Consider the following 26,389-nt stretch of genomic DNA (forward strand, 5'->3'; position numbering starts at 1 on the left):
GACACTAGGCTTCCACGTAGCTAAGGAAATGTATATGATTGTGCGTGTTTTACAAGGGACTTGTGCTCTGAGGGGATCCGACTGCCTCGTGTTCGTCTCCTCCAAGAACTTTTCCGCCCATTGCTTCTCGAAGCAACAGCGAGTCGATTATTTGGTGCATCAAGCCCATACTAACTCGATAAGTGGCAACCACGAGCTCAGTCATCTCACCAATGTGAGCCTTTTGGTCTTGTGTGGACGAGAACGCACTCAGTTCTGGTGTCGCAAGCACGGCCATCCGCGTGACAGATCCAGGGACACCGACGCTGGAGCTAGTACTGTTACCAAAGTCGAAGGGGGAAGTTGTGAGGAAGCCCTTCTCACGCAGACGCACGAAGACTGAGCCGTCCATTTCGATGTACGAGGTCCAAACGACCACCGTACGATCTTGCTCGAAGACGCGCCGGAATGCGAACCTGCGTACGATATTCGTGACTCGCTCCTTGCCTAACTGAATCTTCTCGATCATGGTCACATTCATGTGGTTGTCGTCAATAACGTGCGTCTGGAAGGGTCCCAGCATCATCTCTTTCGCTGTGCTGTAGCGCAGAATACCCCACATAGCTCGATGGACGGCGTCCATGGAGAATGGCAGCAACCGAACCTCTTCGTGGCGGACCGATACACCACTCGAATCTTGATGTGCCTTGGTGCCATTGTTATGGTCACGGTTCACATGAGCGATGCCGCTAATCTCCAAGACGGAGTCCAATTCAGCGTACTGGGCTCCGAGACTCTGGTTGAGGTGGGCGAAAATGACCTCATCGGACACGACAGCAGGCTGCGGAATGCCTTCACCAAACGTCGGGAGGGACTGCGCTGCCTCCTGCTGGTGCTGGTCGATAGCAGCCTCGAGACTTCGCGCAACGTTCAATTGTCCTTCCAGCATCGCTCGAAGTCGGAGGTTTTCCACTAGCGATCGATCGGCCTCTCTCTTCTGCCGCTCGGAAATCTTCTGCCAGCAGAGCAGCATGTCCGATTGAGTCCCTTGCTCGCCGTTGAAAATGATTTCTGCTGCGTTCACCGCCGCCGGTGAGCCCACTTCCGGTTTCTCCTTCAGCGCGGTGAGTTCGTCCTCCATGTCGGCCACTTTAGCACGCAAATAGTCGAGTTCATCTTTCGGACGCTTGCGTCGACGCGGCTTGTAGGGCGCAGTACGCGCGTCCTTGCCCTTCTTCCCTGGAATCGCTGGCGTCTCCGGTTGGGTTTTACCGCTGTTCGATCGATTCAGAGGCGATTGGTGCGATAGCTTCGGAGGAATGCCAATCGACAGGATCTCATCGATCTCGGCGCCTAGAGTCGCGTTGGCCGCGTCCAGTGGCCCAGTTGGCGTCGCAAACGCGTCGACAATGGACGTCGAGTCGGAAAACGACAGCACGTCGTCCAGCGCCGCCAGCAAATCCTCGTCCAGCGCGTCCACGCCGTACTGGGCTTGTTGCGTGGGCAGCATGGCGACTCGGCGAGTGCGACGAAACGGAGACGAAACGGAGACGGTAGAGCCGAACTCGGCCGGTGAGATGGCAACAGGCTGCAAGCCAAATGTCCTAAGCACCACACGGCGGTCGAATTTTCGAGTGGACGAACAGCAGATCGAGCAATGCGCGCATTGCGTGCACCTGCTGTGCGCGTGATTGGCCACGGGCCAGGAGTAATCGCACACGTGTTTACGGACGGATGACATGCACTCAGCACCACCTTCAACAGGAGTGGAGACTTTGAGCCACGCAAGTTAATCGATCAGCTGGTGCCTACCGCCGATGTCGCGGTACGCCTTCCTCGCTTAGGGAATCATCTTCGCTGGGCCCGGAGGGAACTATAACACCCGGGTTAACACCATGACCAAGACGCCACTTCCAGCTCCAGTTTGCGCAGGCAAGGAAGAAGTCTTGTGGATGGCTTTAGTCTTACAGCAATCGGTGCCAACGCACCTGCACTAGGAGTAATTGTACAAGAGTATTCACCCAACGTATCCATTAAAATGAAAGTTGCCGACATTGCTTACGGCAAATCACCCGCTGTGGTATGGTACTCGTTTTGGGAGAAGCTTTACGACGCTTCAACCCCGCTAGCTGGCCAAAGGTATGGCTGTGCTAGATTGGTACTTACGAGAACGGCTCGACTCGTTCGTTGGGAAGTCGGTGCGTTTTGAGCTTCTGCATGCACCCAGAGCTCCCAGCATCTTGTTTCATCGAGTACATGGCTGATATACGGGGCCGTGTAGTCCTCGACAACCAGGTGCTCTGGGTCGTAGAGCTGAGAAACCAGAGGGTCGGTCGGCGCAACGTAAACGCGCCACATTCCAAAGCCAAAGAGATGGTACACAACCTATCGGCGAATTTGCCACCACGCCGCTGTACGCAACATCCACATTTCCCGTGAAGGGATGATGCCCCCGAGTTCCAAATGTCAGAATGGGACCATTTCCAGTCGCCTTCAGTTTTTCGTACACATGTTGAGCAGCATGTGCAGGACACTGGCGAAACTCCTCTTTGCAGGCGACTGACGCAGCAGTGTATCCATCCAATCGGCGTTGGCGCGATCCTTTCGGCCTGAACCGGAAGCTGGCGCTTGAAAACATGGTTTCACTCATCCATTTTTCAAATGATAACCACTTTACTTGAGCCTCCTTCTCCCACGTCGGTGTCACTCTTGACGGCCGCGTCGTTGGTGAGAAGAATCCTTTCCACAACCTCATGGATCAACCCAAAGTTGTGGCGATACGTGCCAACAATGAGGTCGGTCATCTCTCCAATGTGAAGTTGGGCCTCCTGCTCGGACTTGAACGCGGACACTTCGGGGATCAATTGAACAGCCACCCGGGACAGACTGCCTTGCACGAAGTTGCGAGAGCTGCTACTGCTAGCACCAGCCGTAACGTCACGGTGGAACTCGAAGGTCGAGCAGGTGCTCCATCCTTTTTCTCGCAACCGCACGGAAACAGAGCCATCGATCTCCACGTAGCTGCTCCAGACGAACACCACACGGTCCTCCTCGATGTGCCGTCGAAACGCAGCTCGCTTGATGACGTTGACGCGATGCGCCTTGGGAAGCTCCAGCGTATCCTGAAAAATGAGGTTGGAGTGATCATTGCTGAGAATCTGCGCTTGGGTTTGCTTGACGACTGCGCCATTGTGGAGGCTGTTCCAAATCGCGTAGTGCAGGGCGTGCATCGAGAAAGGTAGCAGTCGAGCTTCCTCGTGACGAAACGAGATGCCAGTGGCTTCGCGCTTGAACTCGAATCCGCCCTGCAGATTGTGAAACACGTTCGAGAGCCCACTTGTCGTCAGCATGGAGCCCACCTCGGCAAATTGCGTCTCCACTGCGGCGTTCAGCTGCGCGAAGATCTGTTGGTCCGTCATGTTCATTGAAAGAAGCCGCCCGACGCCACTCATCGGCGATCCCCCGGTTTCTCGCTGGTGCTCATTAATGGCAGCTTCGAGGACTCGTGCGACTTGCAGCTGCCCCATCAGTCGGTTGCGCAGCTTGCGATTCTCGTCAAAGGAGCCGTCGACTTCGCGTTTCTGGCGTTCAGCGACCGCCTTCCAACTCGACAGTTCTGCGTTTGTATCGACCGTAGCAAGTGCCAATTGCTGGTGGCCGGTGCTTGGAGACCCCACGCCCGTTTGACTTAGTCCTTCCAGCTCTTCTTGAAGCTCAAGCACCTTCACGCGCAAGTAGTCGAGCTCGTGCTTTGGCCGCTTCCGATTGCGCCGCTTAGCCGTCGAGTAGGGCTTTAACCGCCTGTCAAGCTTCTTCGGAGACGATCTCTGCTCTTGCTGTCGGACTGGAGAGCCTGAACCTGGTTGGGACATGGTCATGACTTCGTCCTGCTCGTCCGAGGACATCAGTTGTTGAATTTCCAGTGACAACAGCATCGAGTCCATGGCCTCGTCTTGTCCGTCCGATTTGCAGTGACTGGCTGTCCCGACATCGACAGGAGAGCTCGACACTTGCGTCGCCTCTTCGGAGAAGAAGCCGAGCGCTTCCATCAGGTCGTCGTCCATAGCTTCGGCGGCTTTCGGGGCGCCGAGAGTCGCTAGACTGCTGAATTTAGCAAATGCGTTTGCCTCTACCATCGTTACGAGGCGAAACTGCGGTGCAGATGTTCAGACGCAAATCGTTGATCAAATCGCGAAGAATCCTTTGCTTTGTCCGCCCCAACTTGGGCCCTCAACGCGAGCAAACGACAGCGACTTTGGTGGTACAGTTAACATACTTTTGAGACTAGCCTCGGCGATACATGTACATTTAGCGTCAACATCAAGAACTGTGCAACGTTGAGAATGAAGTATCGAGTCTTCTCGTTATGGTCCACTAAAACTGAGTTTCTCGACGTAGGATGCACTTCAAGTACTTCCTCAGTGAAATGTGAGCTTGTAGGGGGTATCACGTCATTTCCTCATGAACGTGTTGAACACACGCACTTGTAAATTCGCCTTTCGCACCTTCGCGTCCGAAAGCTTCTTGGCAGCCTTGGATGCGTACACTTTCTGGTCGGGCGTGCCCGACTGTGCAAGAATCAATAGCGGCGCCTTGGCTCCGATACGGGCGAGTTCGGCGCGGTTGGCCTCATTTTTGGTCGCCAGGTTCGCCAGGGCGAGTGCAGCATAGCATTTCTGGTCGGTCGTACCCGACTCCACCAGTTGAACAAGCGGAGCCACGCCGCCTGCCCGTGCGATTTTCTCGCGATTGGCCCCGATGTCACTGCTTAGATTCCCCAGAGCGAGCGCCGCAGCACATTTCTGTCTGGGGCTTCCATCGCGCACAAGAGCTACAAGAAGCGTGATGCACTCTGCATGGGTAACTTTGAGTCGGACGGCGGCGTTGCTGGCGAGATTTCCGATCGCTCCCGCGGCGTAGTACTGTTGGTCTTCGGTGCCTCGATCGAGAAGCGTAACCAGGTGGGGGATGCCTCCTTTATCCGCAATCTCAACACGGTTGTGATCGTTGTGCCAGGCCAGACTCCCCAACGCAAACGCTGCAACACTTTTCTGCTTGTCGGTTCCTTCTTGCAAGAGCACAATGAGTGGCTCGATGGCTCCTCCTCGACCAATCTCTCCACGGCTGCCGTCGTTACTGGCCAAGTTGCCCAGTGCAAGTGCACCCGAGTACTTCTGCCTGTCGGTTCCGTTGCTCAGGAGCCTGACGAGCGGGTCGATTCCGCCTGCGCGAGCAATTGCGTGCCGGTGCGAGTCTCCATAGGCGAGACTGGCCAACACGACAGCGGCACTTTCCTTTTGCTTCTCCGTTCCGCGTCGCAGAAGACCAAGAAGAGGGGTGATGGCACCTTCTCGCGCGATTTCGTCGCAATTGGCGTCGCTGTTGGAGCAACCTGCCAGCACAATTGCTGCGCTCAGCTTCTGGTCGTCGCTTTCCGACTGTAAGAGCACGACAAGCGGCTTAATGGCGCCTTCCCGCGCGATTTCCTCGCAGTGCTCCTCACGCTTAGCCAGTCCAGCCAACACGACAGCAGCCCTCTGCTTCTGCTCTTCGGTGCCGTATTGCAAAATGGTGACGAGCGGCGAAATCGCGCCTTGACTCGCGATTTCTGCGCACTGCTTGTCGTTCCTTGCGAGGTTCGCCAGCACGGTCACTGCGCTTTCCTTCTGCTCGTCGTTTCCGACCAGCAGAATGGCCACGAGAGGATCCACCGAGGTTTCACGCGCAATGTCGGACAGGTTGACGTAGCCGCACCGCATAATGATTTCCAGCGCGTACGCTGCACCATTCTTTTGCTGGGCGGTTCCTCCGCGCATAAGCGTCACGAGCGCCTTGATGGCTCCTTTGCGTACGATCATCCCGAGCGCGTCGTTGCTGAGAGCAAGATTCCCCAGAGCGTAAGCAGCTCGGTGCTTCTGCTCGGATGTGCCGACTTGAACAAGTGCCACGAGGTGCCTGATAGCATCTTTTCGGGCGATCTCGCTTCGGATGCTCTCGTTGTTGAGCGCCAGGTTCCCCATGGCCTCCGCTGTCCACAGCTTCTGAGTATCGTTGCCGTTCTGCAGCAGCATCGCCAGCGGTTGAACCAGTCCGGACCAGAGCTTTTGAGTCTCGTTGTCGCTGTCCACTGCCCCGGAATCGCCCAGATCGTCGTTGTTGCCCTTCGCGGCGATACTTGCGCAACGAATCACGCCTTCTTCATTCCCGTCGTCTGAGCTGTTCTTCAGGGCGTCAATCACTGCGACGAGTTCTTGTGGAGTCACCTCCTTGACGCAGTCACGGAGAGCATCGACGTCGGACGTGGCCACCTTCGCATCCGAACTCGACGCCCAGTGGAGGCACTCCAGCGCGTACAGCTGCGTGAAGTGCGTACGCCCATTTCGCACTAAGTCGCTGAGCAGCTTGACGCCGTTGGCTTCGTACAGCAACTGGCGCCACTTGTCGTTGGTGCAGTTCTGCACGACAAACAAGAGAGCTCTTTCCTTCTCGTCCCCGTTGGCGCTCTCGACTGCTCTCAGTAAATCTGCCATGTCGCTGCCAGCTTCCTCTGAAGTCGAGCTCTGGAAAATACTTGCAGGTGGGGCGGACAGTTTGATCCGCACGTCGGAGGCCTGCGTTGCAAAGCTACAGTTGGAGCACATGCTTGCTCCGTCAGCAGTAGGCATCCCGCAGTCCTTACAACTGGAGATTTGTACGCTTGGATGAGTATACGCTTCGGCGTCAGCTACAACTTTCATCTTTTCAAGCACCTGGTGGAGGCTGATGCGTTCTGCAGGCTCCTTCTTGGTCATCAACAGCACCAGCTCCCACACGGCGTCGGACATGCCCTCCGGGCGTCCAGGAATCTTGCCGTTCCGAATATTCTCGCGGACATCTTGGTCGCTGAGGAAGGCAAACGGAGGCTCGTCCAGCACAGCTTCCATTATGCACATGGCAAATGAGTACACGTCAGACGCAAACGTTGCTCGACTCGACAGACATTCCGGCGCACGCCACCGCAAGCCTCCAGACCCATCGGACGAATTGCCCGCGGTCTTGGACATTGTCGCGGACGTTCGCACCGCGCTGAGGCCAAAGTCGGAGAGTTTGGCGTGTCCGTCCGCTCCAACCAGAATGTTGTTGAGCTTGAGGTCGCCGTGCACCACCTTTTTCTTGTGAATGTACGACAATCCTTGAGCGGCTCCGAACAGCAGACGCCACATGTGTTGCTTGTTGTTGGCACGCAAGAGATACGAGCTGAGGTCGCCGTTGGTCGCATCCTCACACACGATGAAGGGCGGCGAGCTCACATGCGATGCTCCGAACATTTTGATGATGTTCGGGTGGTTGAAGCTGTACCAGAGATTCATCTCCGACTCGATCTTTTGCTTTGCACGCTCGTCGGCGACCATGTCGTCAACCAGGAAGCACTTTACCACAACTTTCGTGCCGGTTCCCCACAGACCGCGGTGTACACTGGCAAACGATCCACGGGCAAAGGGATCCTTCTCAAACTCAATTTCATCGGGAGGAAAGTACCAGGAAGGCAGGTTTTCAACGGTAGCCTTCGAAGCTCGAACGACCGTGACCATCATGGACTTCATGAGGTGCATGGTTTCCTTGCTCTGCTGGTCTGATCGCTGCTCCATTTCGTACTTGAGCATCATCATCGCCTCGAGTTGGGCCCGTGTGTCTTGCAGTTCTTTCAGCACCTCCCCACTGTTCACAACCATCCGAGACATCGCGTCTTGCTGGAGGCGTTGGTCATTCTCCCATTGTTGCTTCCATCCCATCATAGCTGCCGTGCCGGCGAGGTTAAGCATCCGAAAGAGCATGTCGATCTCCTCGTAGATCAGGCCGATCTCCCGAATCATGGCTTGGTGTTTGATGAGTCGCTTGTACAGCTTTTGGCCACGATAGCGCTCCAGATGGAGCAAGAATTTGTTGACTACGCCTACATACTTGGCAACCTTGTCGCTTGGTGGCAGCTCTCCCCTCTCCTCCATCTTCTGTAGCTCGTCGAAGATATCCTTCAAGCGAAGATGCACCCGTTTGCACGTTTCTTGGCCTTCCTTCATCTCATTGCATAGCTGATAGATTTTCAAGAGCGCATCCACGACCGAGCCGCCCCCAGGGACAACGGCACCGGCTACGATGCCCACCGCACCGGCGACGAATTCCATCGTTCACGTGGGTGGTCTAGGGACGACGAAAAGGTAAGGAAAAGGAGGTTGGGAGGGCGTTGAGCAAATTCTGGAATGCCAACCAAGCAAACCAACTCACAGCACTAAATATACACTGAAGTGGCGGAGAAAATGATCTTATCACTTTTCAACGGCCAGTCGATAGAAGTCTCGTTCTTGTTGGCCTATTTCCACAGCATTGTGCGAATTGCTGCCTTACCACTTGGCTCGGGTCGTGTTCGCTCCTTGTGCAAAACTCATTTTAGTGACATGGTCACGCGTGCGGTTATGTCAACCAATGTATAGGGACAGCCTTGGTCATTTGCCATTTTTGGAAGTTGTACCGGCCGTAATTTTAGTCGGGCTGTGCCGCGTCTCGTAAACTAGTTTATCTCCGTTGCCACTTATCCCGACCTTCAGCATAGGCTTTCAGTTTTTCAGTTTGCTATATGCATGGCCTAATATTATTTTCGAGTCATAGGAGTACGTTATGCATATCCCAACCGTTGATACCGAGCTCGCGAGAGAATACACCTTCTACGCGCAGCAATGAAACCACAAAATACGCGACGTGTGTTCATACAACTGCGCTTTGTCCACGCTCCCACACAACAATGCTGCGGTGGTTTCGCTGTGCCGATGAGATGTACTTAGCGGTTGCGCGGGTTTCACTGATGGGGGGACGCAAGTCTCACTCCTCGATCTCTTCTTGGCCACCCAAGTGCCACCGCTGTAGCTCTTCCTCATGGGTGCAACTCGTATTTGCGTGTTGGCGCTATCGGCGTTCTCTGGCTGCATCTCTTTCGCCGAGGCAACTTACGGGGGGACCTGCTATCAGTACTATGGTGTGAACGCGACGACCTGCTCAGACGTGTACGAAGCGTGCAGCTACCTGAGCTCGTGCAGCTACACGAACGGGAAACTCAGCTATTACTGCTACGATCACGGGTGCTCAGGCACGTGGACGCAGGACTCCACAGACACCATCGACGTGTGCCAATCGGTGTCCTTTTCGACGTGCGAGGAAGCGGACACTGCATTTACCAGTATCGGCTGCATCTGCTCGAAGTGCAATTCTAATGCAAACACTGGGTCCATCGACGTCGAGTGCTATCACCCGTTCAATTGCTCTGTTAGTGGGTATCTGGGGAGTGAAAATGTGGACGGCTCCGCCGTTCAGATACTAGTGTACTGCATTGTTGCGGCTGTATTGATGACTGGAGCCATGGCAATCTCACTTTGCTGTACCCCAAGGCAAATGGGCGAGCCATCGACGAAAGAAAACGTGCGAAAGAAGTTATCCTGCACTGGCAGGGGTATCTACCGATTGGTGTTGGCGTCATTTGTGCTCGAAGATGGGACCCCCATGCGGTTCATGGAATACGTCTGCAACAAAACGGACCTCTTTGGAGTTATCGCTTGCTGCAAGATGCCAAACTTGCGTCCACGCTGGATGAGGCTCGGTGGTTTGGTGGGAACGCTGTTGGTCTCTATTTCGCTGGCATTCATTTTTGGCACATTCCTATACAACCATGAGATGTGTTCTTACTCGCAAGATACGTGCGACGGAGTGCCTATGGCAGTCACTTGTAGTGAAGCAGACGGTAACGCGTATGTTGTAGCAGACTTGGCAGCTATTCTGCTGTCGCTGGGTATATCGGAAGTGAGTTCCCTTGCAATTAGTTCAGTCAAGATAGGGTCGCTGCGACAGAAGCTACAACTGGCTGCTACGCTCCTTACAGCAACCGGGCTTGTGATCTACGGGGTATTATACTCAAGCAGTTGGAGCAAAGGCAATGTTGGTGATGACTACAGTGGTGACTCTCGCCGAGACGAGTATATCCAGTTTATACTAATTGTCGTGTTGGTGTTTACCCAAATTGGTGAGCTCAGCCTCGCTATTTGTCGCTTTTTAATGCGCCGGATCTTTTACTCTTTGGTGTTCCGATCTCGGCTGGAGGAAGAAAAGAAATCTGCTGGAGCCGCCGCTATCTACCCCCAAGCAGACCAAAAGATCAATGACGCTATCATAGAGTCGGGCTTAGATGGCTCAAATCAACCCGAAACAAAGATCGAGGCTGCAGACGAACACAATACTACCGACACTCCTGAGGATATCACGCCTGACTCTGTTGACAGCCCCAAAACAACCACCGAAGCTGCGGACAGCCAAAAACCAACCAGCACTCCGGATGCTGTCACGCCTGACTCCGCTAAGACGACGACCGAAGCTGCAGGCAGTCAAAAACCAACCAGTGCTCTGGATGTTGTCACACCTGACTCCGCTAAGAGCCCCACCACGACGACCGAAGCTGCAGGCAGTCAAAAACCAACCAGTGCTCTGGATGTTGTCACACCTGACTCCGCTAAGAGCCCCACCACAACGGTCGAGGGTGCAGAGATACAAAAACCAGCCAGCACTCTGGATGCTGTCACACCTGGCTCCGCTAACGTCCCCAAAGCAACGATCGAGGCTGTGGAAATACCAAAGCAAGTCAGCACTCCTGATGGTGTCGCGCCTGGCTCCGCTAGTAGTCCCAAACCCAAGATTGGTGAGATAAAACCGAGCTTCCGTTCTGCTGGAGACAAGGCGATGAGCGCCCGTGTCGATCGAAAGAAGATTATGACTGAGAATATCAAGTTGGAACCACCAAAGCGTGGTGACCATCAATAGTCGCCAGCCATGAATATTGTGTACACTTTAATTCTTTTCCTAAACATCATCTGATCACCATAACTGGTACTGCAGTGGCATACCACGAACATGTTCTCAATCGCCTCTCCATGCGCCGACAAATAAGCGTAAGTATGGCTCATTATAGCTGGATCCTCACTAAGGTAAACTATTTTTTTTATAACACTTCAGACATGAAACAAAATTGCGCTACACTCAGAAAGTAAAGCACTTTTGATTTATATGCATGCATTGCAACGTCATCGTCTATGATTCGGAAGCCAGGATGCTATAGATAACTTGCCTCAATACAACCAAGAATTCCAAAGAAAACGAGAGATACTTGAATCCAAAGCGCTGTCATTTTGTCGGTGGCGCATCGCTTGTGAGGGTTTCCCTTGTCCAGCTTGGTGTTGCTTTCGTCGTATCAACTGCTGACGAAGACGCTGACGAAGACCCGCACGTATTCCCTTCCCAGCCGCTTTGGCATGACAGGCATTCGACTCCTGTGCCGCTACTCTGATCACATCGTACGCCGCTGCAATGTTCCGGTGTCGCGCAATATTTATCACACACCTTTCCCCAGTAGCCGTCCGTGCAGCCGTAGCATGATAGGGTGCCGTCCACCGAGCTACAGCTACCGGCATCCGCACCAACATCGCTGCCTCCAGCCGAAGAAGACCCACTACCACTGCTTCCTGTTGTGCTTGCCTGAGTCTGTTGCTGCGCTGCGAAAAATAGGACCAGCAATGATAGCAGCCTGATTGGCATCGTAGAATAGCTTGGTGTCGAGTACTTGAGCGAAGACTGAGTGAGGGAGGTGGACGTGCGCTTTTTGCGTTCCCAGGTCAGGAGTAACTGCTAACTCCCATCGTCAGAACTGAGAAATAGGGGGAAGGTAAGATAGGACGTATGCTGGTGGAGACTCTATTTGAGGGGTGGAAACGTGCTTTTTCTTAGTTGCTCTCCTCATCTAGCTGAGCAACAATCTCAGCATGCTGCGTGTCTGCGAAAGTAATTTCACAAACAGGGCGTCTCAACACCAGAGCACCCGATTGTCGAGGACAAGTTCTTGGTGTCCCTGGATCTGATTCTTGCCAGAACCGGACCCGCGTAAACAAAAAGCTAATATTGTCGAGATGGCTGAGCTCGTTGTTGGGCCTGACAAGCGACTCGCTGTTGCTTCTAGAAGCAACGAACAGTTCTTGGAGGAGAGGAACAGAAGGATGTCATCTCAATTGGCAGCCAGTGATGGTTCGGTTGGAACTCACATAAAAGCAGCTTCTAAGCTTTGTTTCGAAAGATCTGCTTGCAGGGGGGGGGGTCATGGAAACGGAGAATGGAAGTTCATACGCAAAAGGCTCGCTTCCTATACGATTTCCATTGCATTGTTCTCGCTCGCTACCAATACATAGTGAACGACACGCCGGTGGTTGTGATGTTTGGACGCATGGGGGGTGACTCAAAGATATCGCTCAGGGATCCGAACTCGTCGCTGTTGTCGCCCCTGCACCAAGTGCACTGCCAGTGATGAACGGCATGCGTATTGCTGGTATACTCTCCATTGGGGAACTTCTGCAGCCATTCGCACGCCTCTTTTGCAGCGTCATCGTCGCGCTCTCTGCATTTTGCCTCGAGCGACTCCGCGTTCCAACGTGCAATGTCAGGGTAGAAGTATTCCGACGGGAACACGACCACATCCGCTTCTTCTTCTGGTGTCGAGTTCTGGTACGTCTGCTTGACAATTCGCGGACCTGTCAACGATACAGGGTCTCCCAGATCCTCGTCACGGTCGAACTTCTCCTTGATGTTGTCCAGCACACGCAGCCAGAACGGGTGCCCGGGAGCAGACGCCATAAGTGCATTGCAGAGTGCAGCGGAGTTGGTATCCTCCAGAAGGACGGAGTGGGCGAATGGCTCAGTGCTTAGAAAAAGCTTGTTTTCTTGGTGCAAGGAGTCGAACGGCTGCAAGCACTCAAAGTCCGCGTCGATGTACAACCCGCCCACGCTGTGGAGCAGCGCATAACGCGCCATGTCCGCCAGAGCAACTTTTTGCACAGCCTTGGCGATGTGAAGATACTGCGGGTAGCGGCTCTCAAACAGTTGCAGGTTGTCTTCGTCCGTCCAAAACACGTAGGTCCAGGACGGGTGGAAATGGACCCAGCTTCTCATCCACGGATGGAATCGAGCAGGAATCTTGTCGACGTTTTTCCAGGACTGGTGGACGATGCGAGGGATAATTGTGCTGGCGTTTGGGTCTTTCGCCTGTATCAAGGATTCCCCTTTTGCCCGTGCGTGCAGAATGCTTCGTACAGGCATTTCGCTTGACACTGCACGGGGCATGAACCCCATTTGACAAGAGACGACGAGAGCTCCGACGAAAGACATCGTAACGACTGCCAAGAAGAATTTCCGTGGACGTGGAGTTGCACACGTGGGCTCAGGGATGCCAGGCCGCCGCACCATTGTCACGTGACCTGTAGGCGAGCACGTGGAAAGAGGACTTGTTGCTGAATCAAGAAAAATGAAGACTGAGCAGTGACTGTTCCCGGGAGCTCAGGCCCGTTGCAAAACGGACGTTGGTAGAATTGGTTTCGGAATTGAACCACGGCAAGGTGTCGATATTCCTGCGAAAGACTTGGCTCTGATTCTGCAGTGGTTCCCCATGAAGGCTTGACCATCGAATTCTGCCATCGTTGTGCGAATTGCTACCCTATTTCCTGTCTCAATGCTGCGATCATAACATTACGGATCAAGTCAACTACCAGCGTCATTTTTTTTTCATGCTGCCGTACTTGAAGCTATATAGTTACAAGGCAATTGTCCTGGCACAACCGACTCCAGGACACACTTCTTGAAGTAGGAACTAAACAGGATTGGCTCTTCGGACAACAAGTTAGAGTGCGGAGGTTCTTCAACATAGCACAGACCTTTTGGCCTGCCCAACACGTTTTTTTTATCTCGTACAACTCGACGCCGACAACGGACGCAAAGCCGTATATAGCTAGCTTCGGCTCTGTAGCTCTTTATGCATACGACCGCGCAAGTCTAACCCACAAATCAACCGCGAGCGCTTGCTTCATTTACAAAATGAAGCAAATGATGCGTATCAATCCGAATCCAATGCAGAAACTTCAGCTTTGTCGAAGGATCAAGAAGCGTCACAAGGCGTACATTGTTGTGGCTGCAGTGGTTGTTGTAGCCACAGTAATTGCAGTATCTCTTGTGCTCACGCAGTCGCATTATGCAGATGGAAGCGATACTGCACCAGTAGTTGTCTCTCCAACAAGACTGCGGCCATTATTGCTTTTCACCGGTGATTCCATTACAGAGCAGGGCACGGATCCAACAACGGATGGGTGGGTGACGTTGTTGCAGTCTGAATACACCAGATCTGCTGACATGGTGGTTCGTGGACTTGGGGGCTACAATACCAGGTACGATCTTGTCATACTTTTTTTTTACTCTTCTAATGGGCATTTCTTTTCAAGGTGGTTCTTAAAGTATGGGATGCCGGTAATTCAGAACGAGATTCGCGATCAAGTGTACACTCCTACAGTGGTCACTGTGTGGTTTGGTGCAAATGATGCTGCCTTACCTAACGGTAGCAATGTGGAGAGGCATGTCCCGCTCGCGCTGTACACGGAAAATCTTGTTCAGATCGTGAACAAGTTCCAGGAATCAGTTCCCGCACTTAGCATCTTGCTCATTACACCGCCGCACATTGACGATGCTGTCAGACAAAGCTACGCAGATCAAAGAAGCGACAACAAGCGGGGCTTGCTAGATCGATCCAACACCATGGCTGGAAGCTATGCTCATGCGTGTGTCGAGGCAGCCAACAGACTTGGCGTTCCTGTGTTGGATTTATACACGTTTTTTAACGCCATGTCTGCTTCTACACGAAATGCTCTCTTAGCGGATGGACTGCATTTCAACGCGCAAGGCAACAAACTCGTCCGAGATCAAATTCGAGCCAAAATTAAGAGCGATTTCCCGAATACTGCCGCCGCACTCAAGACTTGGGAAATTTCACCGTCAAGTAAATGGGTAGACGAAGATCCGTGGGTCCCTGATACTAAGGAGTGACGTTAATGTTGCTACGTAGTGAAAGGGCTTGTCAGATGGCACAGACTGCGGGAAATAAATGAACACCTCTCAGTACATACATTGTATATTAAGGTGGAAATCCTTTTTTTTTTTTAATGAATCCAATGCGAGGAACGATTACTTGAATTGTTTTGAATCGGTTGGATGGATAACAAGATAATAAAAGGGGATATCTGACACCCCTAATTTGGAAATGAACTAGAAACCGTTTTATTTATTCCCCAGTCAATGAACCACAACGTAAAAAACATCAATGCACTTCAGTAAGACGACAACAAATACCACGAATTTTGCATGAAACGACCGAACGAGGAGTTCAATTTTGGGGGAGGAAAGCAACAGCCGTCCGAGGGGAGGCACATGAGCATTAAGTAACCTGATCTCTCGTTTCAATGCTGCTAAGTGGAAGGGCTCTCCTGAGGCGTAATGGCAACCGATTGCGCGAGGAACCCGAGGGGATTTTGGCGGGTGTATTTGACCCTCGACTCTTGCTGACTAATCGAAAGCGAGATAATACGTTCAAGTATGCCTTGGGAGCTGTTCTTCTATGCTGTCTAATGGCGGCGTCAACCTTGATCCCGTCCGCTTCCATTGACGCTGTCGGACCCACTACTATCCACCAACGAACTCAGAAGACTCTCGTCGCTCAGTTTGATAGCTCCGTGTCACGAGACAAAGGCATCGTCATGTGCATGCACGACGCGGCTGTGCCCATGGGACTGTCCCTCATCAAGGAGCTGCGATGTCTCGGTAACCAGGAACTCATTCAAGTGTATCATTGCTTTCCAGAAGAGATGCACGAGAAATCAAGATCTCTATTGCTTGGTGCTGATGCGCGTCTAGAAATTATAGACGTGTGCTCCGATTTGGTGGAGCGTAAGGTGCTGACACGCGCGGTGGCGAAAGAGTTTCGAAGTTGGTGGCTTAAGCCCCTCGCGTTGACCCACACCGACCTCGTGGAGGTGCTACTCATGGACGTCGACGACGTCTTCATGCACAACCCCGCAGTTTTACGCTCAACACCTGGATACCGACGCACAGGAACGACTTTCTTCTACGACCGCGTCCTGTACAGTCGTGAGTGGTTTAATCAGGAAGTGAAGAACTCGACGTACCTCAAGACACTGCTAAACGAATTCGACTATGCAGCGTTTGGGTTAACGGAGGGCGTGCAAATTCCAGACTATCTAAGCCGCAGTTATGCATACAAAGAGGAGGCATCGCATGAGCAGGATTCTTCGTTGGTGGCTGTGGACAAGTCCAGGTCAGGCCAGGCCATGCAAGTGCTGCTTTGGCTGATCACAGTGAAGCGCTTCGAGCGCGCGTTTTCGTACGGAGACAAGGAGGCTTTCTGGATTGCCTACGCGCTGTCTAAACAGGAGTATTTTTTCTCTCCATGGGGGCCCAGTGTTATCGACTCCTCACGCAACCAAGACATGCAGAAACACCCAGACTCGCTCTGTGGTAGCCTGTCGCACTTTATGCCCTTGGAGGACGACGCACCGGAGCTGCTGTATGTGAATGGGAAAGCGCTTTTGGATCCGTTTCCAGAAGAGCTTCACAACCGATTCAAGGCGTCAGCTAACGTCTTGTACAACCCCACGCCATCGTACATTACACCCCGGCAAAAGCGGCGGCCCAACGGGGGCACAAATACCGACTACACAGGCGAGTTCTCGATGGAGTGCCTGATCGGCTTCGGCGCCACGCCACTGCCCAAAAGCTTCACTACACAGTTACTTCGTAGGCGCATGTTCTACTTGGGCATCCGTATGGATGTACTTTCAGTGATGGACTCGTGCTATGCATTTGATGAAAGCTGATAAAAAAAAAATACTTCGTAGTACAATTTTCACCTGCGTTGCTGTCAGCGTGCAAGCGCACAGTATAACCAAGACAGTTCACTGGGAAACGAAAATCAATGCATCAAGTTGCTATTTAAGCCAGGCATGTCTGAATGCACGGCGTGAGCTACATCACAAGCACTATGTAGTAAGATACAGCCGTCGCATTTGTCGGAGGCTTCAGTTCGCTTGCTGGGTAGAATTGACCTCAGACATGGAGCATTGGGCGAGAGCTGACAGCAGGCCCATGCGAATGCCGAAGTAGAAGTTGCGGCGGCGCAGTAATTGGGGAAAGAACTTGGCCGGAAGTGGCTCAGCACCAAACCCAACAAGGCATTCGCCAGGGAAATCCCCTTGATAGCCTGTATTTGTTTCGCCTTTCGGTCGTCGCTTCTGCCGTGGGGTCAGGTGCGTTGGGCTCATGTTGAACAGTACATTTCGAGTGGCTTTGTATAGCTCTTCGATAGGACCGGGGAACGGGTTCAGGAGTGCCTTGCCATTCACGTACAAGAACTCGGGCGAGTCGTCCTCCACTGGCATGTACTGGATAATACTGCCACACAGAGTGTCGTTGTGCTTGATCATGTCTTCGTTTGTGGACGATGAAATGACGCCAACGCCCCACGGTGAGAAGAAGTAGTTCTGCTTGGCCAACTCGTACGCGAGCCAGAAGGTCTCCTTGTCCCCGAACGAGAAGTTGAGCACGAAGCGCTGCTCGGTAATAAGGAAAAGCATGACATCCATGGCCTTGCCGGCGCGCGCTTTGTCGATAGCCACGAGAGACGAGTCCTGCTCGTGTATCGTTTGACGCGTCCAAGCAAAAGACGTGTTCGGGTCAAGGTGCGCTGACGGGGAGAACCCAGGTTGCACGCCGAACTTGGTGTAGTTGAAATCACTCAGCAGCGCCTTGAGGTAATGCGTATCGTTGAGGTCCTGGTTGAAATTCTCGCCGCCTGGGATGATTCGGTCGTAGAAAAATACGGAGCCCGTTTGCTCGTAGCCTTCCGTCGTACGAATGATGGCCGGGTCCCGCATGAAAATGTCGTCTGTATCCAGCAGAAGCACCTCCTTGAGGTCTGTGTGGTACACTGCCAGCGGCTTGATCCACCAGTTGCGGAAGCGTTCGGCCATGTCTTCGGTCAGAACTCCGCGCGTTACGAGATCCGAGCACACGTCCACGATCTCGAGGTGCTCGTCCGCTCCGAGCAGCAACGAGATGGAGTCGTCCGACATTTCTTCGGGGAAGCAGTGGTAGACTTGAATAAGTTCTTGGTTGCCGAGGCATCGGAGCTCTCGTATGAGCGAAAGCCCCATGGGGACTGCGTCGTCGTTCATGCACATGATGATTCCTTTATCTCTCGAAAGCAAGTTGCTCTCGCTTGCCCCCGTCCTCAAGGCAGTCTTGTCTCCCCAATTCGACCGACTGATCTTCGTCGTATCTCGTTGCTGTCGTCCCGAGGGCGTTGTCACCACGATCTTCTGCTCGACTTGTGAGGACGCCCCCACAGCAAAGTAGGCTACCCCGACCAACAGCAAAACAGGGAGAGCGAAATACCACGAAGGTCTTTTCATCTTGCCGCGTCGAGCTGGAGTTGGAGCGCGCCGAGAGTCCTCAACATCCGTCTCCTCATCGCGAGGACCACCAGACCCGAGGCGACTCACCAACGTGCTGCGGTCCATGATCTCGTGTCGTGAGTTGTGCGGCGGAGATTTATTTTGGAATTGAGCAGAGCGCCTTTATCGCCTGGTCTCGGAAACGTTGAAACCAACGATAACGGAAGCGGGGCCACTGCTGATTCCGTTGATAACGGACGCTCTACGCTTTGTCGGCATGTCCTCACTCCACCTTTTGCGTTCCGTGAAAGCCCACGAAAGGCGACCGACAAATGCAGCGTCTAAAATTTCAGCTCTGGCGCTTGGGCTCTTTTACTAAAAGGGGTCGGAAGGCCAATCGCGCAGCCCTCACCATCGTCGTCGTGTCCGTCGGACTCATTCTCCTAACGCTACAGTCGTTCGTCGCGCCTCAGACCAAGTTTTTCCGCACTACGGAGGAAATTGCACCAGAATCCGTGACATCCTTACCACCTCCGACGAGTGTCTTGCATCCGAACACGCCTGAGCAAGCTCCCTTGAACGCAGATATCGCGTTCACCATCCACACAACACCCGGGAGAATCGCGGAGTACTCCGAATCCTTCCCCCAGCATGGGAGAACCGAGCCAGGACATCACTACCGGATCGAAAACAAACAACTGCTTGGTCAAGCTGGAAACCGCGAGAAAGACTCGCTGCTGCTCATTACAGTCTTCAACGGAGCCAATTCCTGGGGGAACAACCGCACCGTGGCGGACTATTTTTCTCTGGTTGGCTCGCAAGAGTTCCCGAAAGAGAAGATGTCGATTGCGCTGCTGACGTCGTCAAGTACCGAGTTCGAGAAGCTCAAGGGGATCTTCCGACGCCATATCCATCAATACGCGCGGCTTTCGGTAATATTTCGCAACGATTTTGCTCCAGAAGGCTTAACTCGCGACAATCGCCACGACGACGATCTCCAGGCGAACCGCCGACGGATGATTGCTCGGTATCGAAACTACGCGCTGCTCTCAACGCTTGAGACTTGGCACCAGCACGTGGTGTGGCTAGATGCAGATATTTCGGCAATCCCAGCGGACTTACTTCCCAAGATGACCCAATGTACGCATGGGTCAAGTGTAAATCGTATCACCTACATTTGACTAACTGGTATTGTTGCTATGTAGCTGGGCTGGATATTGTTCACCCGCTGTGCGCTTTTAAGATCAACGATAATGGCGACTGGGGCGTTTACGATCGGAACGCGTGGGTGGGTCACCGCAAAGTTCGGCCACCACAGGCCCAGGGATTTGTACCGGACTTGCTGAGCGCCAAGAACATGGGAGACCTCAACGCAGAAGGCGAAGACATCGTTCCGCTGGATTCGGTTGGTGGCGCTATGCTCTACGTACGCGCAGACGTTCATCGGCAAGGCGTCCTCTTCCCAGCTCACTACGTCATTGGAAGCGAGTGGGGTGCAGAGGGATACGACGGCATCGAGACGGAAGGAATCTGCTATAGTGCGCATTTCCTGGGATTCAAGTGTTGGGGCATGCCCAAGGAAATCATCTTCCACTCGGAGTAGAGCGAGATACTTGGGAGACAAGTCAAAACAACCTCCTCCTAGTGCAGGGAGAGAACCGTGTACCTCCAAAGCAGAAAAATAATGTCATACATTGAAACACATCCAACAGAAACCTTGGCCGTGCGCGCTTTCCCCCTCTTCGTTCATTAAGAGGATGTCACCAAGCGTGATAGGGATCGCTGTGGGGCTTCTCCGGCGGCAGCTCACTTCTGTACACCTTGCACACAGTGGACGCGGCTGCGAGTTCGACGCGACCCTCGTGTCGAAACCGTTACAGTTAAATGCTCTTAACGTAAAAATTCAAGTATTATTTTGAAATGGAGCCGCCGGACGCGTCGGGGGTGTCGCCCGCGTCGCTGGCGGCGCGCGTGGGGCCTGGCAACATCCGGTCGCTCATCCTGGAGAAGGAGAAGGAGCTGCACGACATCAACGAGTACCGCATCCGCACGCTGGAGGCGCTGCTTCGGGATAAAGTGCGTACTGGGTTTTATCCCATCATGTGGGTTTTATTCCGTGTGGTGCGGGGTTTCTCTGACGTTGACTGAATTGCGCAGGAGACAGCCGCCAACGCGGCCAAACAGAAGCTCAGCAAATTGCAGGAGGATTTCAAGTACAATTTGAAGCTATTGGAAGGTCGAGACGAGGAGTTGGCGCTGTACGACGCCAATTTTGCGTCGCTCAAGAACGTTTTGCGGGATCGAGAGGCGGAATTGAGTGAAATTCGAGCGAGGGAGGCTGAATTACAGGCAGAAGTGCAGCGCGTCAAGCAGCGCGCAGATGATCAAGAGACTCAGTACCAGCAGAAACTCAAAGATGCCAGAGCTCAGATGGAAGGCGCTCGCTGGAAATTTGACGATGAACTGAGACGACAACAGGACGCTATGGAGACTCAGAGACGCACTACGGAGAGGCAACTGAGAGAAAAGGACGAGGACGTGGAGACCCAGCGGAGGGAACTTTCAGTGACTTTTGACGAGGTGATGAGGCAGCGGGAGACGGAGTTCAAACGGATGAGGGATGAACTGCAGACGAAATCGAGGGAGCTGGAGCTGAAGAACAAGGCGTTGGCACGGGATGCTGACGCTCAACGCGCGCGGGCGGACGAACAAAAGACGAAAAACGAGAATTTGCAGCAAATGCTGCAGGAGAACGATAAGGACATGAAGTCCATCGAGTGGACGTTGGCGGACGTGCGTGCTGCTAAAGATGCGAAAGTGGGCGAGCTAGAGGCTGAAGTTGAGAAGCTGAATGAGGTGAAGCAGAAGCTGCTAGACGAGTATGAAAGCAAGATGGCGGAGCTGCTGCAGTCGCTTCACTCAGTGGAGAAGGCTTTTGTGCAGCAGAAGGCGCAGTATGACGAGGAGCTGCAACGACACATGAAGCGAAAGGAGAGCGAAGCGGAGGAGGCGAGCTCCAGGAGTGAAGCAAAGCTAGACGCAGTTACAACGAGACTGCGTGAAAGTGAAGAGCGGGCGGAGGCACTGCAGGCTGAACTAAAGCAGGAGAAATGGGATGCGGATGATAAGCTAATGGAGAAGGAGCGGGAAGTGGAGCGTGCGAAGAGTGCGTTGCAAGATCTGGAAGACGAACAACACCGCGCTGCGACTGAGATGCAGCAGCAACTTCGTGTCGGTGATCGTGAAGCGCAGACACTTCAGGAGAGACTGCAAGATGCGGGTCGACAACTATCCCTACTGAAGGAGAAAGACAAAGCCCAGCGGCAAGAACTGCTTGAAAGTGTCGAAAAACAGGAAGACCTGCAGCGTGAACTTGTGGCGGTCAGTTTGCGGTGGGAAAATCGATGGCAAGATCAGCAGCAAGAACTCGATGAGCGACATGAGCTGCGGCTCCGCGAGCTGCAACAGGTTAAAGACCGACTCCTGGGTGAAAAGCAGGCTACAGAGGAGAGGCTACTCCACACTGAAAACGAAGTGCAGCGACTTCGTTCTGAATTGTCAGCACTGAAGTCTAGCGCTCGAATCACCGACTCTTTCGGCTCGCAATACTTGACGTCTACAGTTAGGCACAATGGAGATGCAAGAGTTTCTTCCGAGTCGGTACCTGTGGCACCATCTCCTCTCTGGAGTGACGACCCTGGAACGCTTTCACCAGTTCCTGGAGTAGCGTCGTTGCTGACAGACAGTCCACTGCTGCGGGAAAGAGCCGCCACTCGTAACAGTGCCAGCTCGTTGGAAATGGAGAACGCGAAGCTGCGCGATCTTATAAGGCAGATGAAGGAGTCACTTTCCCAGCAAGCAGACGAGATGGAGACCTCTTTGGGACACGCAAGTGGCAGTCGAAGCGCCTCGAAACTTGCAGCGCAATTACTGGAGGCCCAGGAGCGCTGTGTAGCACTTGAAACGCAGCTTGGTGGGAGCTCCGGTAGCAGCAGTATCGCCCTGCAGCTCGAAAGCTGTAAACGGGAGCTTGTAGAAGCTCAGGGAATCATCGAGGTCAAAACCAAACGGATCGCTGAGCTTGAAGCTCACGTGGAAGAGCTGGAGGGTATGCGAGCGGCGGAGCCAAGCCTGCAAAGTGGTCAAGTGGCGCTGGACGCTGAATTGACGAGCCTCAAACGAAAACTTGAAGGTGCAAACAGCGATATCGACCGTCTAGTACGAGAGCGCAGTCAACTGATGGAGCTCAGCAACCAACTTCGAGCGGACTTGCGTAGGAGCGGCTCCGATGCCGGGTCGAGGTCAGCAACGCCACGCGTGGAGTTTACTGGCAAGAAGGATTACGAGAATCTGGTCGCGGAGCTCACTCAATCCTTGGAGGAAACGCGGGTGCACAATAAAACCCTCAAGAAGGAGCTTCGGCGCATGGTGAAGGTGCATGTGCAGCTACAGCAGGAGCGGGAAGTGCACGGGGTAGTCGGCAGTGGTGACGGTGAACCCTCTGCTGGAGATGCTGCTGGAGATCATGTCAGACGCTCGTCGGCAGGCCATGCCAATAGCGTGGAGGAAGAGCTTGATGGACCCGAGAGGCGACGACCTAGCACGCTGTCCATGATGAAAGCGTTAGATCCTGCGCGTGGTGCGCGGTCTAACACATCAACACGCTCTGCATCGGAAGCTGGCGATGGGGCAAGCGCGACAAGCAGAAGTGACCTGGACGAGCAGTTGTTGGCTCTGGCGCGAAACAAACGACCAAGTGCCACGCGCAGGACACGGACGGTGCCGCCAACGATTTCGGAGGGTAGCGACGCCGAAGCTGACGTTTCTGCTGCGGATGAAGATGGAGAAGTGAAAGCTGAAGGTGGAAACGGAGCGACCTCAGCAGACACAAGTCCTCTCACTAGACTTTTTCAATCTGCAGACCGACGAGATTCAGCAGGCACAGACGCTTCCGGTGCCTCTGCTGGTGGGGGCTCCAGCGCTAAGGTTACGGACGCGCGGCTCAAACTGCAGCAAGCGAAAGAGATGCTGATGCTCTCTGGTAAGCGAGCTCCGGTATCTGGTGCACGCGCGAGCCTCGCGACGTTTGCACCGTCAGCTGCTGCTGGGCCTACGCCGGCCGCGCGACTGAGCGATCGCGAAACAACCAGCCAGCGCTCTGCAGTCAAGAAGCTGAAGCAACTGCAGTCCAAGCGAGCTGAAATGGTCAGCGAGCGCAAGAAAGTGCGCAACTACAGCCTGGCGTCCTGAGCGAGTCGCAGTGTACGAAACAACACCATGGGTGATAAAAGCTAACTTTATTCCTACCTTGTGCTTTCTGGTGTTCCCTTCGCGGGGTATAATGTGCTGGGGTCTGTGAGCAGAGAAGATGAAGTGGCAAGACGTAACAGGCATGGTTCAGTCGCGCAGAGATGGTCTCGTTGCTGTCCTCTCTACAGAAAGTAGTCGGGCGTCCGACGCGACACATGGGGCTCTCCACGGCGCGGCGCCGGGTCGAACTGTAAGCTGCACAAGCCACACAACGATACAAACTGCGTGAGTCACCACACACCTCCACAACTGTGTCTCCAAGTTCCACCACGTACAATGTGTACTGCATCTGCTCGTCCACTTCCATGATGGCGGCCTCGTTGCCGCAGCGGTAGCAGTAGTTGGGCGCGCTGAAGATGGTCACGACGTTGCACTTGTGGGACCAGTTGTAGCCCTCCATGACCAGTTGGTGCGCTCTGGCGATGAGCGTGAGGCCGTTGGCGTGGTTGAACTGGTCCGAGATATCCTGTCCGAACGTGTAGCCGGCGCCTCGGGGCGAGATGCCCCAGCCCGAGCGGTCGTCCGGGTCGGACCAGAGCAGGTCGCACATGGCGCCTTCGTGCGGGACCTCCTGCAGGCGGTCGAAGCCGCGGATGTAGTCGAGCGTGTCAATGGACGGCGAGAGGCCGCCGTGCAGACAGAAGATCTGGTTCTCGACCACGGCCGTGAGCGGCAGGTAGTCGAAGAGGTCCGTGAAGTAGCGCCACACGTTGGGGCTGCCGTATTTGCGCAGACACTCGTCGTAGAAGCCGTAGACCTGCGTGATCTGGCGGCTCTCGTGGTTGCCGCGCAGGATGAAGACGCGGTCCTTGTAGCGCACCTTGAGGCACACGAGCAGCGTCACCGTCTCGACCGAGTAGTACCCGCGGTCCACGTAGTCCCCCATAAATAGATAGTTGGTGTCGGGCGCGTGGCCCCCGATGCGGAAGAGCTCCATGAGGTCGTGGAACTGGCCGTGCACGTCGCCGCACACGGTCACGGGACAGCGCACGGGCTGCACGTTCGACTCCTGCACGAGCACCTCCTTGGCCTTGGCGCACAGCTGCATCACCTCATTCTCCGTCAGCGGGTTGCAGCCCAGCAGCTTGTCGCACCACGTGTCCAGCGTCTCGAGCGACAGCTCGAACGGCGTCGAGCTCATGATCGCCTAATGAGGAATCCCCCTCCAAAGGATATATGCACATGACCGTGGATAGGTTACTGCCATGAGTTTAGAGAGTTGCGACCTTCTTTCAGCAACTTGGTCAGCTCAGAGTTGCACGTTGGGGATTACATATAAGCATAATGAGGTAAGTAGACCTCTAATAAATGATTACAAGACCCTTGAATAAATGATGAAATCTCCCATAGATGATATTGGTTTTTTGTCGCCAACGTCACAATCTTCAGGACGATGCTGCGGCGCTCGGCCAAGTCCCTTGCGGGCGTTCGCTCCTTGACCCTGAGTGCGCTGTCTATCGGCGCCGTGTCCGTGGGTGTGGGCGCTGTGGCGCTGTACGTGGATGCGCCCGTGGCGGACCTGGGGGATGACAGCTACGACGGCGGACGACGGCCTGAGCGGTTCCCTGAGTGGCTGCACGACGTGGCGCGCGCGCCGCTCTTCGGCGCTGTGACGCTCGTGTCCAAGTTTTACCTGCAATTGCTGAACCGAACGACGGTGGAGGGCGCGGATCTGCTGGTGCAGCAGCTGGAGCAGCGGCCCGAGGGCACAGCCGTCATCACAGTGTCCAACCATTCGGCGACGGTGGACGACCCCGCAGTGTTCGCCAAGTAGGAGGCTGCTGCAATGCAGTGTCTTGGTTCTAAGTAGAGGTGCTAACAGCATTGCTGTTTGTGTGCAGTATCATGCCCTGGAGGTATGCGTGGCCGCGGAATGGACGCTGGAGTCTGGCCAGGTGAGGACGCAACGGAATTCCGGCGGTGCGGTGGCAATTGGAGCACTGAATTTGAGGTTTTGCAGTCAGGAATATTGCTATACGAAGGGCAAGCTGCTGTCGGCCGTGTTTTTTGCAGCGAAGACCCTGCCCGTGAAGCGTGGAGCTGGAGTTGACCATCAGGTACGAACTGCTGATGGAGAGTGACGCACCTGTCGCTGACGTTGTGTGTGACGTTTGTTGGTGGAAGATGATTCACGCTATCTTCGATAAGGTGGAGGAGGGCGCGTGGGTCCACATTTTCCCCGAGGGCAAGATTGTACAGCGCGAACGTAAGAGATTGTTGTTTGGAGCCCAGGTTTCTTCAGTCGACTAACGCTCTGAAATGATAGCGCTCGGCGGCCGACCAAGTCCGCGTCGAGAGGAGATCGGGCGGCTGAAGTGGGGCGTCGGCAAGCTCATTGCGCGCGCGACCAAGCGGCCGATCGTGGTGCCCGTGTATCATTACAACATGGAGCAGCTCATGCCGCAGGACGAGCAGAATCATCTGATCAGCGTCCTCCCCAAGACCAACCTCGACCTGGGCGTGGTCGTCGGCGAACCCGTGTCCTTTGACGACCTGTTCGAGCGCTACGCCAACGACCGCGTAGCGGGCGCCGAGCCGTGGGAGACGCAGGAGCGGGAGAAGGCGCTGTACTCGGCCATCACGCGGAGAATAGAGAACGCGCTGCTTGCCCTCGAGAAGAAGACGCGCCGCTTGCAACAATAGAGACCAAGCGAAATGGACCGCGAGGTAGCAGACTTGGGAGGCATTCATCCTCGCAATAGATCGAGGCACTAGAGGCCTCGCGAATGCAGACCTGCAGGCTTAGACGCTAGCTA

At 54.2% G+C, this 26,389-nt stretch overlaps 9 protein-coding genes across 9 annotated transcripts; 4 read left to right on the top strand and 5 right to left on the bottom strand.

The window, feature by feature from the left end:
- Positions 1-49: 49 nt before the first annotated feature.
- Positions 50-1,489, bottom strand: KRP23_13383 (uncharacterized protein; the record flags this gene model as incomplete). The annotated part of the gene is made up of 1 exon (XM_067884085.1): positions 50-1,489. One exon carries the CDS (start codon positions 1,487-1,489, stop codon positions 50-52), a length of 1,440 nt encoding a protein of 479 aa, XP_067738703.1.
- A 1,147-nt stretch (positions 1,490-2,636) lies between these two features.
- Positions 2,637-4,043, bottom strand: KRP23_13384 (uncharacterized protein; the record flags this gene model as incomplete). The annotated part of the gene is made up of 1 exon (XM_067884086.1): positions 2,637-4,043. One exon carries the CDS (start codon positions 4,041-4,043, stop codon positions 2,637-2,639), a length of 1,407 nt encoding a protein of 468 aa, XP_067738704.1.
- Positions 4,044-4,430: 387 nt separating this feature from the next.
- KRP23_13385 (Vacuolar protein 8) lies at positions 4,431-8,141 on the bottom strand (the record flags this gene model as incomplete). The annotated part of the gene is made up of 1 exon (XM_067884087.1): positions 4,431-8,141. One exon carries the CDS (start codon positions 8,139-8,141, stop codon positions 4,431-4,433), a length of 3,711 nt encoding a protein of 1,236 aa, XP_067738705.1.
- Positions 8,142-10,056: 1,915 nt separating this feature from the next.
- On the top strand, positions 10,057-10,815 carry KRP23_13386 (uncharacterized protein; the record flags this gene model as incomplete). The annotated part of the gene is made up of 1 exon (XM_067884088.1): positions 10,057-10,815. The coding sequence occupies one exon, from the start codon at positions 10,057-10,059 to the stop codon at positions 10,813-10,815; it is 759 nt and encodes a 252-aa protein (XP_067738706.1).
- A 1,401-nt stretch (positions 10,816-12,216) lies between these two features.
- On the bottom strand, positions 12,217-12,987 carry KRP23_13387 (Mannosyl phosphorylinositol ceramide synthase CSH1; the record flags this gene model as incomplete). The annotated part of the gene is made up of 1 exon (XM_067884090.1): positions 12,217-12,987. One exon carries the CDS (start codon positions 12,985-12,987, stop codon positions 12,217-12,219), a length of 771 nt encoding a protein of 256 aa, XP_067738707.1.
- Positions 12,988-18,655: 5,668 nt separating this feature from the next.
- Positions 18,656-19,926, top strand: KRP23_13388 (Mannan polymerase complex subunit mnn9; the record flags this gene model as incomplete). The annotated part of the gene is made up of 2 exons (XM_067884091.1): positions 18,656-19,463; positions 19,529-19,926. The coding sequence occupies 2 exons, from the start codon at positions 18,656-18,658 to the stop codon at positions 19,924-19,926; spliced, it is 1,206 nt and encodes a 401-aa protein (XP_067738708.1).
- Positions 19,927-20,243: 317 nt separating this feature from the next.
- Positions 20,244-23,573, top strand: KRP23_13389 (Coiled-coil domain-containing protein 57; the record flags this gene model as incomplete). Its single annotated transcript, XM_067884092.1, has 2 exons — positions 20,244-20,399; positions 20,481-23,573. 2 exons carry the CDS (start codon positions 20,244-20,246, stop codon positions 23,571-23,573), a joined length of 3,249 nt encoding a protein of 1,082 aa, XP_067738709.1.
- Positions 23,574-23,755: 182 nt separating this feature from the next.
- On the bottom strand, positions 23,756-24,774 carry KRP23_13390 (Serine/threonine-protein phosphatase 2A catalytic subunit alpha isoform; the record flags this gene model as incomplete). The annotated part of the gene is made up of 2 exons (XM_067884093.1): positions 23,756-23,828; positions 23,909-24,774. The coding sequence occupies 2 exons, from the start codon at positions 24,772-24,774 to the stop codon at positions 23,756-23,758; spliced, it is 939 nt and encodes a 312-aa protein (XP_067738710.1).
- A 252-nt stretch (positions 24,775-25,026) lies between these two features.
- KRP23_13391 (N-acylphosphatidylethanolamine synthase) lies at positions 25,027-26,276 on the top strand (the record flags this gene model as incomplete). Its single annotated transcript, XM_067884094.1, has 5 exons — positions 25,027-25,403; positions 25,475-25,528; positions 25,594-25,690; positions 25,758-25,839; positions 25,900-26,276. The coding sequence occupies 5 exons, from the start codon at positions 25,027-25,029 to the stop codon at positions 26,274-26,276; spliced, it is 987 nt and encodes a 328-aa protein (XP_067738711.1).
- Between the last annotated feature and the right edge of the window lie 113 nt (positions 26,277-26,389).

This window comes from Phytophthora ramorum, assembly GCF_020800215.1.
Source record: "Phytophthora ramorum isolate Pr-102 chromosome Unknown Phyram_PR-102_s0017, whole genome shotgun sequence".
Taxonomy (NCBI): domain Eukaryota; phylum Oomycota; class Peronosporomycetes; order Peronosporales; family Peronosporaceae; genus Phytophthora; species Phytophthora ramorum.